The sequence below is a fragment of the Saimiri boliviensis genome, chromosome 9, assembly GCF_048565385.1.
Source record: "Saimiri boliviensis isolate mSaiBol1 chromosome 9, mSaiBol1.pri, whole genome shotgun sequence".
NCBI classification, from domain to species: domain Eukaryota; kingdom Metazoa; phylum Chordata; class Mammalia; order Primates; family Cebidae; genus Saimiri; species Saimiri boliviensis.
The window spans coordinates 57,613,897-57,630,265 of NC_133457.1; the positions used below are offsets into that span (position 1 = coordinate 57,613,897).

Consider the following 16,369-nt stretch of genomic DNA (forward strand, 5'->3'; position numbering starts at 1 on the left):
AGTATGCTTGCAGCTTAGGTCAAAAGAAATCAGTCTGTGTATTCATTTTCAATCTAGCTTCTAATGGACTCTGACCTATAGCCGGAAATTAGCTTACCTCTTGGCAGAACTAAGTATTCCAACTCGAGAAGTTGTGTCACACGTAAAGCACAGGATGTACATGTGCAGTCACGTCCGTGACATGTCCTTGCTTATTCGTGTTTATTTTTCAAAGAACATAATGTTTTCAGCATATTTATACACTCCAAAATGTAGATCTAAATTGTCAGACACATGTAAACGCTGGCCACACATTTTATCTCTGCAGCCAGATCACCCCCACTTTGAGTCTTCACACTCCAAAACCTCCATCAGAAGTAAGCCTCCACTGGAGTCAGAAATTGTAAGGAAAATCGCAGGCGAGGAAGGGTGAAACATAACTGTTAGGCTGGAAATCTTCACAGTTAAATCTTTTATTCAGGAGGCCTACGTAGCAAAGCCAACAATATCTGTTCATACAACTACCACATACAACTACCACAACAAGAACAAGAGCTACTGCCCCTAAGCATTTTCTAGGGACCAGATCCTGTACCCAGCCCCTTTTACATGTATTATCCCACAATGGCCTATGATACAGCAATCATTCCTATCTCCATTTTGTGGAAAACAAAACTGAGGCCCAGTTCCCTGCCTATAATGACACAAATAAGTGATAGGAACAGCCAGTCAGAAGGTCTGACTCCTAAGGATCACGCCCAGTGCCTCTTCTTAGCTGTTACCTAGTATTTTCCGTGAACTGTGTCAGCAAAGAGTTAAAGAGAGACCAGACCCTTCTTTCCTCTGGTCAGCTCTATAGAGTTTCATGAAATCCATTCCATCTCCATAATCTCTTGGAGAAAAGTAAATGTTACACAGGCAACCTGGGACTACCAGGACAAGAATGTTGCATGAATCCTCCATCCAGTTGTTTTCAATTTGGTAATCAGGTAAGTCCTAGGGTCAGAAAAATGAACCTAGCAAAGCACGTGAGTACCAGTCAATGACAGTGCGTCTGTGCAGTTGTGGAAACCCAGAGGGGCAGCACTGCTTCTCAGCAGCATCCCAGCTCTGCACCTTCATCTCCTACGGGAGGCTTACAATCATACCACATACCTCATGTCCCCAAATTATACAACCCCCCACTTTCTTCCTTCTTCCCTCTCTAACCCTTCTTATGTAAGATGTCCAAACTTCTTCTCCAGCTTCCATAAATATTTCCAGTCCATTGATCTTGACCTCGAAGACCTCATCCCTACCTTACTCTTAGACTTTACCTTTTGATCAGGATCTCCACTTCAGACAGGCAACTAGACAAAACTCTGAGGGCGGCGGTATTTTTCTTGAGTTGATTACGATGTAGAGAGCTGACATTGCTTCACTCACAATAGAAATGCTCAGATCTGATCTTACCCTGAATTTCGGTTTTATCTTTCTAGTAGGATGTCCCTTGGGGGAAATTCCCATGCACATACTTTTCCTTCTTTAATATGGCTAATGGTAGGGCAAACCAAAGTGTCTGGAGTAAAAACTCAGAAACACCTCAATACAATCTTCTTCTTCCCATAGTCAGCCTGTCATGTACAATGCCCCTCACTACCCCGTCATGTATACAGCTCTGAAACCTATTTCTTCTTTTCTACCACTGCTAACTTAACAAACTGTGGATCGAACCACTGCAGTAGACTAAATGACCTCCATGCCTCCAGTTTTTTTTTTCCTTTTCTATCCCAACCTGAAGACAATCGCCAATTTCTTAATATCACAATGTATACCTTCAGTGATGTTTCTAAAACATAAATGTAATTATTTCACCCTGTAGTGCCTACAGAAAAACAGACCAAAAAGAAAAATGCTTTCCTAAGCAAAGCACTCAAGGTCCTTCATAATTTGGCCTTAACTTACTTTCTAGTATCATCCAAAGCAACCTTGTTCACCTAAATGTTCATGACTCTCGCAGTCTAGCCACACAGAGCTACTTAGGATGTCCCAATATACTTAATTCCCCTATGCCTTTGCCCATGCTGTGCCTGGAGCGCCCTCCCCTAACCTTTTCTCCTACCTTTAAACTCATTCTCACCTTTCAATACCCATCTCTGTGAAACGTACCTAAGCACCCTGTCGCTCATCTTTGTTGGGCTCTTGGTTGATATGTTCAAATAATTTATGTGCCATGCTTATCACACCATACTGTAGTTCTTTGCTTCTAATGTCTGTTTTTCCCATTAGATCTTGGGTTATCAATGGCAGGAATCCTATCATTGACCTTTATATCCCAGCATCGGTCATTTATGGAAAAGCCACTCTTGCCTTTAACCTGTATTGTATTTATGAGTCAATATAGGGTACATCCATTTCTCTAATAATAGCACTAAGAAAAGAGCAGCAACTAATATTTCATCAGTGCTTCCTAAATGGCAGCCAATATTTTATATACATTATTAATGCATTTCATTCTTATAATAGCTCATGAAATAGATAACATGCGTATCCCCACTTACAGTTGGGGAAAACTGAGATTTGCAGAGGTTAAGTTATTTGTCTCAAAGTTATACAAGTAGTAAATAATGGAAGTGAAATTTGAATCCATGCAACCTGATTCCAGGGTCCAAATTCTTAACTACTGTGCCCCACTTCAATAACAAAGTGAACTAAAGTGAGTTTTTCTGCTTGCTTTAGTGCATTTTTGTTTCCCAAAATGAAATTAAAATATTTGAATTATTAATTGTACTAGATTAATGTTGGTCTTACACAAACTCCAGGATTGTTTAGTTAAATAATACAGGGTACAGTAACAGATGTTGGCCTCCAAGTGATACTCTCATGGCCACACAATAGTTCCCACCCTCAGTGGGTATCTTTCAGACTCCTCCATTGTCAAGCTGTATTTATGTGCTCAATAACCAGTCACTCTTCCCTTACCGAAAATGACATTTTTTACACTTTGCTGTCAAAAGCAGGTCTTAGATGAAATAATTTATCTTCCCCACTACCCAGCCCCTGTTAGCAGGGGGCTCAAAAGAATCAAAACGGCACCTAAGACTATTGGGATTCACACAATGAAACTAAGCCCTAGTAATATTTCAGTGCCTTTCTGGAGGTGCTAACTGATAAGAATCAGAATGGAATGTGTTGGCTTTAATGGGAAAAGTGAGGCTTTTGTTAGTTACTTTGCTTTCCCTCTAAGAAAAAACCAACTTTGGAGCATTTTTTTTTTCTTTTGTACTATGGTTGGGTATAAGAGCATCCCGAGATTTTAATATGTCTAATAAAACTCACCAAAGAATGAAAGCGCAATAGGAAGGGAGGGTGCATTATGGTGCACAGGAGATGTGTTTTGCTCTGAAAATGGAGCTTGATGTTCATTGTAAATGAGGAACCCGGAGTGAGATGTATAAGGGCACAGCTGGGAATATGTGCAAAGCTTGCCTTCATTTCCATTTGAATACCAAAGAGGCAGCACTCAACTGGCTTAAAATTAAAAGGTGCATCAAGAATGCAAAACATCATATACAATTTTAACCAGGCTTTGTAGTTGCTTTCTAATTCTTCACTGGTTTTTTATTTCTCTCTATTTTTTTCTCTATTTATTTCTCTGTGTTTTCTTGGGCTGTGTGGTTATTTATCCCTCCAGCCTTGGCTTACCTTCTCTAAGGCTTCATGCACCTTAACAGTTAGGTCTCCACCCCAGGCACCTCTTTATAATCATGCATTTCTTTCTCTCTTTAGTATTTCCTTTCACCTTCCTTTTCTTTACTTACTTTCAGGTCTTCTGTCTTCCTTCTTTCCCCTTGCTCTTCAGATACCTTCTTTTCCTTCTTTGTTGCCTTATTACCCCAACTAGTCTACCAATAAATTATAAATAATTCCAAACCAGGCAAGGCGCAGTGGCTCACATCTGTAACTCCAGCACTTTGGGAAGCAAAGGTGGATGAATCATTTGAGCCCAGGAGTTCAAGATCAGCCTGGGCAACATGGCAAAACCCCATCTCTACCGAAAATACAAAAATTAGCTGGATGTGGTGGCACACGCCTGAAATCCCAGCTACTTGGGAAGCTAAGGCAAAATAATCACTTGAACCTGGGAAGTGGAGGTTGCAGTGAACCAAAAATGTACCACTGTACTCCAGCCTGGGTGACAGAGTAAGATTCTATCTCAAAAAAAATATATATGAATTAATTTTAAAAATTCCAAACCTGGGATGATTGGCCCTCATTAAATGGAAATGATGTTTTGCTATGAGACCAGAAATCCTTGCTGTGCACTGGCCACTCCCTATGGCTCAGTTGTGGTTGTTGCTATATATTCAAAGGTTTCCCAGTGCAGAAACAAGGACGTAGGAGGGTTTATTTCTGGAAAGAATAAGCAGCTGAGCTCTGGCCCCACTGATAAGTACTGAAAAATAATAATATCAGTAATAGCTACTAACATTCTTGAAAGCTTACTATATAACAGGTCCTAATCTATTTTCTCATTTCATCCTCACCGTAACCCTGTGAAGTGGGTTCTATAATTATCCCCATTGTACTGGTGAGGAAACCAAGACACAGACAGAGTAAGTGACACAGGTCACAGAGCAAGTGAGAGGCAGAGCCACGTTTTTCAGCCCAGGTGGCCTGGCACCAAACCACCCTCTGGACAGCTGGGTTTCACTGACCCTTTAACAACCGCAGGGTAATCCTAAATTCCTCAGATTCTAGCTAGGGCCAATGTATACTGTAGAGCTTGCCCTGCATGACTGGATATAACCGGACAGGTGAGCAAAGGGTGAGCCAGGGTCGCCACCGACAGAGCAAGGTGATCTCAGGTGCCCAGAAGGGATTCTGTTTGGGAGCAGAGAGCAGAGTTGGAGGAGTACAGCTACTTTACTCCAAGTCTCTGTAACTTCTAGTGGGAGATCGGAGACCTAGGAAGGGCATTGTGGATGGGCCGTGGTGGTGATCAGACAGGAGAGGGCAGTGCTTAGAAGTTCAGGAAAGAAGACAGGGCATCACACAAGTTCAGTGGTGGCCAGCATGGCCCAAAATACCAGCCTGGACTTTGGAGGGAGGGGGTCCAGACCACGGGAGTGAAACTGGCAGATTATTGTATGGCCAGAGCTCAGGGACTGCAGTTGGTACCAGGGTTCAGAAAGAAGGACAAGTCCAGTTACCAGACCCAGGACACTGTCCAGATCATATGAGCGGAAAGGGTAGCTAGCTTAACGTTGAGGGAGAGGTGCTAAAGACCCTTGGATGTCACCTAAGGAGGCTGGACTTCATACTGTGATCTCAGCTGGCGGGCTGCTGTATACATGTAATACCACAAACCGGGGCGATATTATGTCTTCCTTCTAATAATCTCTCAAAAACTCGTCGTGTATAAATGATCTTCTGTGCGTAAAAGTGAGTGGATGCTCGTGCGTTAAAAAGAGCTGTTAGAGGGGCCGGGCGCGGTGGCTCAAGCCTGTAATCCCAGCACTTTGGGAGGCCGAGGCGGGTGGATCACAAGGTCGAGAGATCGAGACCATCCTGGTCAACATGGTGAAACCCCGTCTCTACTAAAAATACAAAAAAGTAGCTGGGCATGGTGGCACATGCCTGTAATCCAAGCTACTCAGGAGGCTGAGGCAGGAGAATTGCCTGAGCCCAGGAGGCGGAGGTTGCGGTGAGCCAAGATCGTGCCATTGCACTCCAGCCTGGGTAACAAGAGCGAAACTCCGTCTCAAAAAAAAAAAAAAAAAAAAAAAAAAAGAGCTGTTAGAAAATTTTTTAAAGCAAGTGAGTACATGGTTAGCCCTAAAATAGTGTCAGTTTCACATTCTGACTTGCTTCTGGAGCAGGAGGGTAAGAGATGCAGATGTAGTTGGCATGTTTGCATACCCCTTGGGATGCCGTGTGAAAGTGCTATGCGTGTCTGTGTCAGCTTATATATCACAATCGAGAAAAGGCAGAAAATTGCCCTCCAACACAATGGGAGTTGGTCTGAGGGTGTGCAAGGGTGAGATAAGAACAATTGCGTGTGAGCCCTTCTATAATATTTGAATTAAATAGATAGATTAGTTAGATATAAGATAGAGACATAAAATGAAAATAAAAATATATATGACTATCAGGGTTAGTATCATAGTAAATTAAAGGCATGGGTGTCATAGAAATAATATGTCAACATATTGTCACAGCCAGGAAAAATAAAGGCAATCTAACTGGCAGATACAAGAATCAAAAAAAAAAAAAGACAGTAGCCAGGGACCATTTAATGTGGTCATAAAAAGGTTCATACACCTCTCGGAAATCATTATAATGTAGCAAGTGTTAGACGTTATGGGCCCAGTTTCGATGCTGAGTCCTCCAGTTAAGATGAGAGTATCCCCTTTACACCCTATTTAAAGAGGCAGGGAGCCAAGAAACATATATTAGCAAGATTTTCATCAAAAGTAGCTAATATCACAAGCAAAAGAAGACATTGTTCTCCTGTGCCTTTCCTTCAAGACGCTTAAGCTGCGGTGCATTTTTTATTTAATCCTCATTGAACCCCCCAAACCGTATGCCCTGTGTGGGCAAGGACCACGTTCACCCTGGCTCCCCCAGGAGGGAAGCACCTTACGTGAGGTTCTCTTTCCTTGAGCCATTTGCAGCGTTTGTCCTGCTCTGGACCTGCTCTGAAATGAGATGTGGGAGGAGGTGTGGTCTTCTTCCCAGTCACGCCTCTGAGATGTTTTCCACCAAGTCCTGCATCAAATGGCAGAACTTCACCCACCTCCTCCACTCCATCTAGCTGCCTAGGAATGTCTGCTGTGATTCTTGCTGCAAAGCAAAGCTTCCACTTTAGTGAAAAACCTCAGTACCGCCTCAAACGTCAAATACTGAGCTTCTTAGAAAATTCTATTTCTGTCCTCTCCAGGTTTCTAGACAGAGACCTAGAAAAGGGGCCTAAGCAGACACCGTGGTGGGAGCCCCAGGACCCTCAGTTCACTTCACAGCTGACCTGGGTGCCCAGCAGTTTCATCCCTGGGGTCTGGGCTTCTCCAGCAGGGAAGCCTCCTCGAAGGGGGCAGCCAGCCACTGCCGGAGGGTTCAGATCCACCACACAGCTATCAGAGTGCCCTGGCCCCATGAAAGAAGGGAGCTGGGAGCCTCCACACCTGGGTTCCACTGTCGGACTCAGGCCACCCCCACTCCAAGTCACTGTTTGTGCTGGACCCACCTGGGGAGGCCCCCCTGAACTCGCATTCCATTCTCTGCACAACCTCCCTCTCACCCCCTTTTCCCTTCCACCTGCCTTCCCTCCCTCCTCTTCCTCATCTCCCACTCTCCCTCCTCCTCTTCCTCTCCCTCCCCCTCTCCACACTTCCATTCTCTCCTCATCCCTTCTCCCCTCCTTTCTCCTCCCTGACTTCCTTTCTCTCTCTCCTCCCCTTTCCCTTCTTATTCCTTATCAGATAAAATAGGTCAAATAGCTAGTTTTTCTACTCCAAGAATCAAAGCTTCCTCCCCTCCAGAAGCTCTTCGCAGTGACCTAAAGGCAAAAAATCCAGCACACAATAAATAGCTATTAATTTGCCTCCCTTGGTTAGAGAGAGGAGGCGATTCATGCCCAGAAAACACTAATCTGTGAAGAATCAGAGCTATTTTAAACAGACAGGTCGTTACTGTTACTGCTCTCCTTTTAAAGAGGCACGCATTTGCTTGACTGGAGACTTCTCACACGGCCTTGCTCCCCCCACCCAGACGGCAGGTCTGGAAGATGATTACAGAAGTGTTTATGAGGAACAAGAGTTGAAGAAAAGTCCCTAAATGTCTAGCAAATGTGGACTCACAGGAAGGGCTCTGGTGGAGCTTGGGCCAGACCTCTCCCTAGCCCTCCCACCCAGCGCAACTCAAGATGAAGCAGGCAGAGGGATGTTCTCTGGAAGCAGAGGAAGTCTGAGTTTCAGGGCCCCTCACTTGGTCTGGCCCTCCAAGGCCCTGGGAAGATCCCCAGCACTGTGTTCCCATGGTCTTATATTTTTGTAAGATTTGTTAAAAAAAAAAAAAAAAACATTGTTTCAACGGGTTCAACTGCTGTTTCTTTCCCCTACAGATTTCTTTCCCTGGTACTTCTCCTCTGATCAGATGGTATTGGAATAGCTGTGGGCATTTGGGAGATCTAACTAAGGGGAAGCTGAATTGAGAGTGCATTTAGTTTAGATTGAATGGAACACATTCACGTGGGCTGCAGTCACTTCTGTGTGTGGCTAAGCCACTGTGGTCCACCCCAGAGTAAGAATGGCTTACAGAAATAATGTACGAGGCTGAATTAAATATAAACGTGTCCTATGGTGCCTGGTATCAGAACTCTGTGGCTAGTGGAGGAAAAACAAGGTTTGAAATGCCCTGAGCCAGACTGGAGACTCTTGAAAATTCTTCTAATCTGATATATGTAAAATGCACTGTTCAATGATGCCTTGTCAAAATTCAGGAAATTCAGGAATATATTCAATGACAAAGCATGGACACTAATAAGTACACTGCGCATTGCTTATGGGAATTGCATAAAATAAAATTTATCAGAAATCTTGCATTTGCAGGGCATTACCCTGTAGCAGTGAGGCACATTGCAAGCGTGTCTGTGTGTAAGGAAGCATGCTTTAATGCCTTCCAACTATCAACAGTTTTGATCAGTCTTGCTAGTGGAAAGACTGCCTTATCTTTTTATTCTCTAATAAAAAATCATTATCGTAAAGAGAGTAGCAAAGTCAGTAGGCAAAAATTCTGGAAGAAAAAGTTATTTTAGTGGTGTGTCAGGCAACTAATGAATTGGAATATTTTGGATTTTTTTCTGGATTTTGAGATGTCTATTGCATTTGCCAGCTTTAAAAACATATGTATTTTTGTTTGTAATTTATCCTTCTGAAGAGTCACTTTGACTCCCAATTTTGTATTTATATTTTTGCATTATTTTCCTTAAAGAGAGAGCCCCCAAATTGTCTACGCCTCAGGCCCCACAGTCTGAGTCCTTCCTCTGGGCAGACTCTAGAAAAACATTCTGTGTTCTCTGCCTCAAGAAACCCTGCTCCAGGCTGGGCACACAAATTCCCAGGGCATTTTGGTCAATGGGTGGTTGCAGAGGTACCAGGTCAGCTTCCCTCCAGAATGTGTGTTGTTGGGGCTATGCAGGTCTTTTTGCTGGTGGCTGTTATCCCAGGTTCTCAGGGACACTTACCTTGTTGGGAAAGAAGTAGAGAAGAGCTGCTGTTGATGCTTAAGTTCTCCAACATGCTGATGCCCAGCTGTTTAAATTCTCATTTTGGTATAAATCTGAGGCTCTTTTGAATCAAGAATAGGTAGAATCGTTTTCTGCCAAATCTTTCCTCAGATTCACATTATGTTTGGGTTAGGTCATCTGACACACAGGGCTGTCACATGCCTTCTGCAGCAGGGCACTGACCAGTTTTTGTTTTTCTTTAACAGAGTTGGTGTGGACCTGGATGAAAATCCAAAGGAGGACCCCTCCCCACACCACCAGGTAAGTCAAAGAAACCAATGCATGGAATATAGAGATAGGATTGGCTGTTCCGTGTTTGTCCAGCACATGGCCAAGGGGCTCATTCCAAATGGAGCTTCCTCTGCTGATAAAACAAATGAGATTACAATATAAAATACATGGGAATTCAGGACGTTGATAACTTTTGGCATATGAATGCTTAGAACTAGCACATACTTGCAAGCCTCTCTATGGCAGCAGGAAGCCTGGAAACTTTACAAAGTACAAGGAAGACCATGATCGCTCTTGGAATGAGGCACTCCATAGTTCAAACCCCTACCAAGCAACTTGCTAGCTAGCTGACAGTGAAATTTACACAAAGCATGCCAATGCATGTTGCACAAACAACAAATTGACTTATTTCTCCTGGATAGCTTCTCATTTATCAAGTCTGAGGACAGAAACTGTCTAGGTGATCCATTCCTGATTTAACTGAGCAAAATTATCTACAGATACCTGAAAATTCTTTGGGGTAATTGTTTACAACAATGAGCTCTTCCCTCATGCATTAGCTCATTTTCACGATGCTGATAAAGACGTACCCAAGACTGGGTAATTTATACAAGAAAGGGATTTAATGGACAGTCCACATGGCTGGAGAGGCCTCACAATCGTGGCAGAAGGCAAGGAGGAGCAAGTCACATCTTATGGGCATTTCTCAGGCAAAGAGAGAGCTTGTGCAGAGAAACTCCTGTTTTTAAAACCATCAGATCTCATGACACCACTCACTATCATGAAAAGAGCACAGAAAAAACCCACCCCCATAATTCAATCACTTCCCACCAAGTTCCTTCCACAACACATGGGAACTGTGGGAGTTACAATTCAAGATGAGATTTGGGTGGGGACACAAGCAAACCACATCACCTCAAGTAGCGGAAATACTTCTCCAAAGTGAATTTGAAGCTAATGTCAAAGTAGAATCTGTCATTGTCAGTTTTGCACTGGCCATTTTAAACTCAGTACTTAAATAAGCAAATATAAGAAAACTTTATACCTTTCACTGAAATTAGAAGTAGGTGAACGTAGACATAATAGGAAAATATCATAAATAAGTGATATTGCTTAATGAATTGTTATGAGCATATTTACATTCAAAAGGAATCCCTCTCTCTTTTATTTCATGTTTATTTTTCCTATAATGCCATCAATGAGGCACAGCTGGTGACTTTTCCTGAGCAAGATACTGTTTTCCTGGCACACACAGATGTGAAAAAGAAAGAAGCCTGTGCTCTGAGGAAAAGGCCAGGAAATTAAGTTGGTGATGATCCTGGCTCTCATGTACTTTGAGGTTTTTTTGTCACATATATTCCAGAGCCAGGCAGTTTCCACAGACTCCATTGCCCCGGAAACACACCTAACTGCAGGACTGAGCACAGCAGGCATGCCCAGAGTGCTGGGATTAGAGCCAGCCTGGTGACCTTAGAAAGGAGATCAAAGCCCATCCCCTTACACTGGTGGGCTATAATGAAAAGTCAGCAATGTTTGGTAGTGGTTGATTTTTAAAAAGCATTTTCATCTTGTGTAGGTCAAATAATTCATTCTCTTACCTCCAAGCAAAACTTTCATCTAAATTTTGTCCTTCTTGTATACCTTTTTCTTTAGAAGAAAAAAAGACAGAATTATAAAATTCATCAAAGAAAATTCTCTTTTTCTAACTGCCTAATATTCTTCAATAATATACATTTATTGGTAAAATTTCCAACTAGCCTAAATCCTTCCTTTTATAATTTAAATGTATTTTGTCTCATTCATGTGACCCTTTAAAAGAAAGTTCATTGTTAATTGAGTTAGAACTCTTACCTGAAGATATTACACCAATAAAAGTCATTTTTTTATTAGAGAAATAGGATAGCATAACATAGAACAGTGAAAATTCTGTGATATTTGGGGCTTGGGCAAGGCGTTTACACCTTCAGGGGTCAGTTTCCCTCTCTATAAAATGTAAATGCTGATAACGTCTACCTCTTCAGGCTGTTATGACAATCAAGGGAAATTAGGTCTGTGAAAATGACCCAACTTAATTAAGCTAAACCCATCTCATTTTATGAAAGATTGGAGACAGCTTAAACCAGCACGTATAATAAAATCATAATAAAATATTTTTATAGAATTTTAAAATTCGGTACAAAATATTAATAAGAGCAGACAGTCAAAACCAGAGAGGTAAAAATATGAATAAGCAGATCATAAGATCTTATATACTTGCTGTAGTCAAACCATAAGCAAGCTTTCTGATAGCCACAGGGGAAAAAAATAATTAGTAATATATTAAATTTATATCCTTAGAAGGAAAAAAAATCATACCCTCTCCTTAAGTGATACAAAACATGACTATGTTTTTAAAGTAATTTCTCACTTGGGGCCTGCTGTAGAGGACACATAAAGCGCTATCTAAACGTTAAGGAAGTAGCATTATCACAGACATGGTTCCTCCTGAACTGCTGCTGCCTGCAAATGATTTTGCTTTTAAGAAGTGTCCTGTAAGTGTTTTTATTCATGATGATGTTTGATTACCAAAGCAGTTACATTTCAGAAAGAGGTTTTCTCCACACATTGGGATGATTCTTATCTTCAGTATCAAGTACAGGAAACAGTGGGCTCTAAAGCGTCCGCACAGCTGCACCTCCACCTGCACCATTTTCTAGTACTTTCCAAATTGTCAAGAACCTCTCTGCTCTCATTTTACCTGGTAACACTTGACTTACTATCAGCGTCTCTTGTTCTGTTGGATCTTAGAACATAACCCCAATTCTTAGGTGGATTGTATGTTTCCCCTTGATTTGCATTTATTAAACTGGGTTTGCATTAACAAATAGGTTAATCTTTGTAACAGGCAACCATAACACGGAAACAAAAGATCCTATTCTTACTTACCAAAAGCTAAAAATTTTGCAGGTAGTTATGGCTGTTACTGGTTATACACTCTCAAAATCAAGAATAAACTCGTGTGTGTATGTGTGTGTGTGTGTGTTTAAATTTTTTCTTCTCTGTTGTGGAAAGTGAAATCACTTTTGGGAATATGAACTTGTAGCTGTGGCTAACTAGTAATGTCACAACGTTCCTTTTTGCCATATAATACCTTTAGGATGTGACTAGTGTTACACAACTATTTGCACCAGGCAAAAAAGCTTTAGAGAGCATGTTCGTATGTAGATATTATACTCTGAATGCATACATCATGCAAACATGCTAATTTGAGAACTGGAGGATACTGCAGTTGTGAATTTTATGTCTCTTAAATGCGAAAAACAAAACCCTCAGATACCCTCCCACACAAAAGGAAGTGTCCCTTGTAAATGATTCCTTGAACTTGAAAGCACACCTTTCCAGAGTAGGTGAGAGTCACTGGCACACCACACTTGCCTTCAGTCTTTTAACTCGTGCTACTCAAGGAAGGCTGTCAGTATTCTTCTCTTTTTTCCCTTTGCCGTGCAGTTGTATTCATTCCTGTATTTGCTGGGCACTAGCTATTATTCTTAACACTGCTCTAAGCACCTTATATGTATTCCCTCACTTAATTTCCAAGATAACCCTGAGTAATTACTATTATTATCTGTATTTTATAAATAAAGAAAGTGTATACGGAGACAGTAAATAACTTGACCCAAAACATACGGAAGGTAGGGGTGGAATTTGAACCCAAACACTTTGGTTCCAGAGCTTGCATTCTTAACTGGTAGGCATGCATGTATCCATTCATTTATTTGTGCAAGTAATTATTGCTACCCATTCCTGTGGCACTAACCTAGATTTGAGGAAGAGTTAGGAATTACCAATTAAAAGCTGTTTTCCTCCCAGAGTATATACTCTATGGAGGACACTGAGAAGAGAAAGGTAAACTACATGCTGTATGTTCAAAGCATTTTTGCAGTAAAGCAGGTCAGAGAATAGAGTACAAGGCAGGAGGCTGCTTGGTCAGGGCAAGCTTCTCTGCGAAAGTGGCATTTGATCAGAGGCCAGATGATGTCTGAAGGAAACAATCCATGTGAGAAGGGATTGAGTAGAGGTGGTCTGGCAGAGGTTGCAGCAAGTATGGAGCTGCCCCAGATTCACAATGGCTTATGGTGTGCACAGAAGCAGCAGGAGGGCCAGCGTGGCTAAAGCTGAGTAAGCAAGGTGGGAGCAGATGGAGAGAAAGTGGGAGAAAGAGACAGGGGCAGGGGCCAGATCATTGGCCGTGGTGTTAGGTTTGAATTTTTTTCTAATGTGATAGACACCCTTGATGGTTTGGCTTGAAGCCTGGAAGTCATAGAATTAGCTCGTTAAAAAAAAAAAAAAATTCTCCCCATTTTACCCTGCCAGCTGTTATAATGAGAATAATTTTCATCTTCTATCATACAATTTCGTTTTCTAACACACTATGCTTGTGTCTTCAAGGTTTCTCAATGTTACCTTGCAATTTTCTTTTGTTTCTGATAGTCCCTTCATTGAAATTCTGGTTTGGGTTGTCCTTTATTCTTGTGTGTAACCTGGGTGGATCAGTTCTGGTCACTGCAGCACATGAAAGTCAGCAGAGCTGAGAAAGGTCTGGAGAAGGGCAGCTTTAATAACTGATAGAGGGACCTGCTGCCAGAGCAATGGGGAATAAAAGGATTCGGATTTTTCCATCAGAAAGACTAGAACTAAGAAGGGACACAACAAAGTATCTTTAAAAATATGAAAGGTGTAAAGTGAATGAAGACTTGTTTGCTAACTCCCAGTAAACCATAACCTGAAATACCTTTGAAGCCTGGAAAAGACGAGGGGTGAATAATAAAAATATTTGTTTTTCTGCACAATTGATAGTTCTTATTCGGGGTCATCCAGAGTTGCAAGAGTTGGAAATACAAGTAGGTTCAAGAAGGGAAGAGATTAATTTAGCAGATAGTGGGATCATCAGGGTCATTAAACAAAAATTTTTCTTTGTGAATACTTTCAAATGTTCCTAATAAACACAAAGAGAAGAGAATAATGAAGCTCAACATACTCATCCCCCAAAATTAACAATTATCAACACTTTTCCATACTTTATTCATTCATTGCTCTTATACTGTTGGAGTTGGTCTCACAGAATGTAAATTTCAAAATGCATCCCTACAAATATTTCAGAAATAGAATATGAGTCTCAAAATTTGATGTGACCCAGGTGAGAGTTTTTGTAATGTGATGTCATTGCAATGTCATTGTAACTAACGGTAGTTTGAGAAAAATAAACATTTCAGAGAAAATATATTGGGTTTTTCTTTGGCCAACATTGAATTTATTTTGGTTATACTTAACTTATGGCTTATAGATTCAAAAGTATGTCCTCTCCCTACTAACTTTTTACTGCACAGGATTAAATTCTATATTTTTATCTTACCGGTAGTTCCCACAAGTACATTGTTTAGAAAGTAGGAATGATAATGAGGAAGAAGTGAAAGGTGTCAGCTGTACTTTAATGAGCACTTTTTATATATTAAGTGATTAATAATTATATACATATATGTGTATATACATAATCATCTTTAATCTTTACCTTGACCAGTCAAGATACCTATATCACTCCCATTTTACAAATGCTGAAAGTGGAGTTCAAATAATTAAAAATAATATTCCTAAGACAACAAATCAGTGATGGGTTGAACCAGAGCTAAAGGCCAGAGCCGTTTCATTCTCACCATTGTGCCACATCCAATCTATAAACATGTTATTTCTTCCCAGTAAGATAGCCTGTCAGTCAGCATTTGAGCAATCCTTTCCCCATTAATTCCTGGCCAACCCTATCGAGAGTGTCAAGCATATTTCTCATCCTCAGAATCCTTCCCTTCACCCAAACCCAGTAAGCTGAGAGTATGCGTGCATTGTCTAGGAAGTCTTTTCCTGCTGTGATGTGTATCGTCCTTCACTCACAGTCCAGCATGATCTACTGTGTCCCAGGAGGAGAGGGCCAACCCACATCATTCAGTTTGTTACTTCCTCCCAACAGTCTTTAGCTCTTAGCCAAGCAGTCTTTAGCTCTTATTCATGCCACTGTCTAAAGGAAGAACATTCCAGACAAGACAAAGGTCCTGAGGCAGGAATATGCCTACCTGTTAGAGAAATAGCAAAGGTACAAGTATAGCTGCAGTGAGCCACCAAGAGTATTATAAGCTGTGAGTCAGTCAGAGATATAGGCAGGATCAGTTATCTATTGCCACATAATGCTGCATAACAAACAAAATCTCGGGCATGAACAATAAATACTTTCATCCCACAAGTCTGTGGGGTTCAGCTGTTCTACAGTGGAGTTGTTCATATGTCTAGGGTCAGCTACAAGTTGCTGGTTAACTGCTGATCTTAGCTAGGCTTGCTCACATGTCTGGGGTTGCTGGGGTTGGATAGCTGTTGGCTGATCTAGGATAACCTTAATAGGGATGACAGGTGCCTCCGCTGTGTACCACGTGATTCTCATCTCATCTGGAACCAGTGGGCTACCCTGAGTATGTCTTTCTCCTGGCCATGGCAGAGGACAAGAATGTAATAAAAACGGGCAAAGTCTCTTGAGGCCTAGCATCAGAAGTGATCCGTTGGCACTGCTGCTGCATTCTGTTGACCAGAAGAAGTTACAAATCCATCCTAAAAAACAGGTGTATAAGTAAATAACTCCTCTTTGGTCAAAAGAACTGCAAATTGACATGCAAAAGGCCATAGATACAGGGATGAATAAAATGGCACCACTGTTGCAGTTAGTCTGCCGTATAGGTCACGTGGGCCAACGTAAACAGTTTGGACCTTACAGTAATCTGTACAATTTCAGACTTTTGAAATGTACTGATGCTTATTTTATGGTTCCAACTGATATGTCTTGGTGCGTATTCCATGTGTACTTGAACGTGTATTTTT

The 16,369-nt window shown here is 41.5% G+C and overlaps 1 protein-coding gene across 2 annotated transcripts in view; it reads left to right on the forward strand.

The window, feature by feature from the left end:
- Nucleotides 1-16,369, forward strand: part of SLC9A9 (solute carrier family 9 member A9) — a 565,509-nt gene that overhangs the window by 432,225 nt on the left and 116,915 nt on the right. For both annotated transcript variants that reach the window (XM_074405917.1, XM_074405918.1), the window contains exon 13: nucleotides 9,451-9,505. In XM_074405917.1, the coding sequence (XP_074262018.1) occupies nucleotides 9,451-9,505 (55 nt within the window). The remainder of the gene's footprint in view (nucleotides 1-9,450; nucleotides 9,506-16,369) is intronic.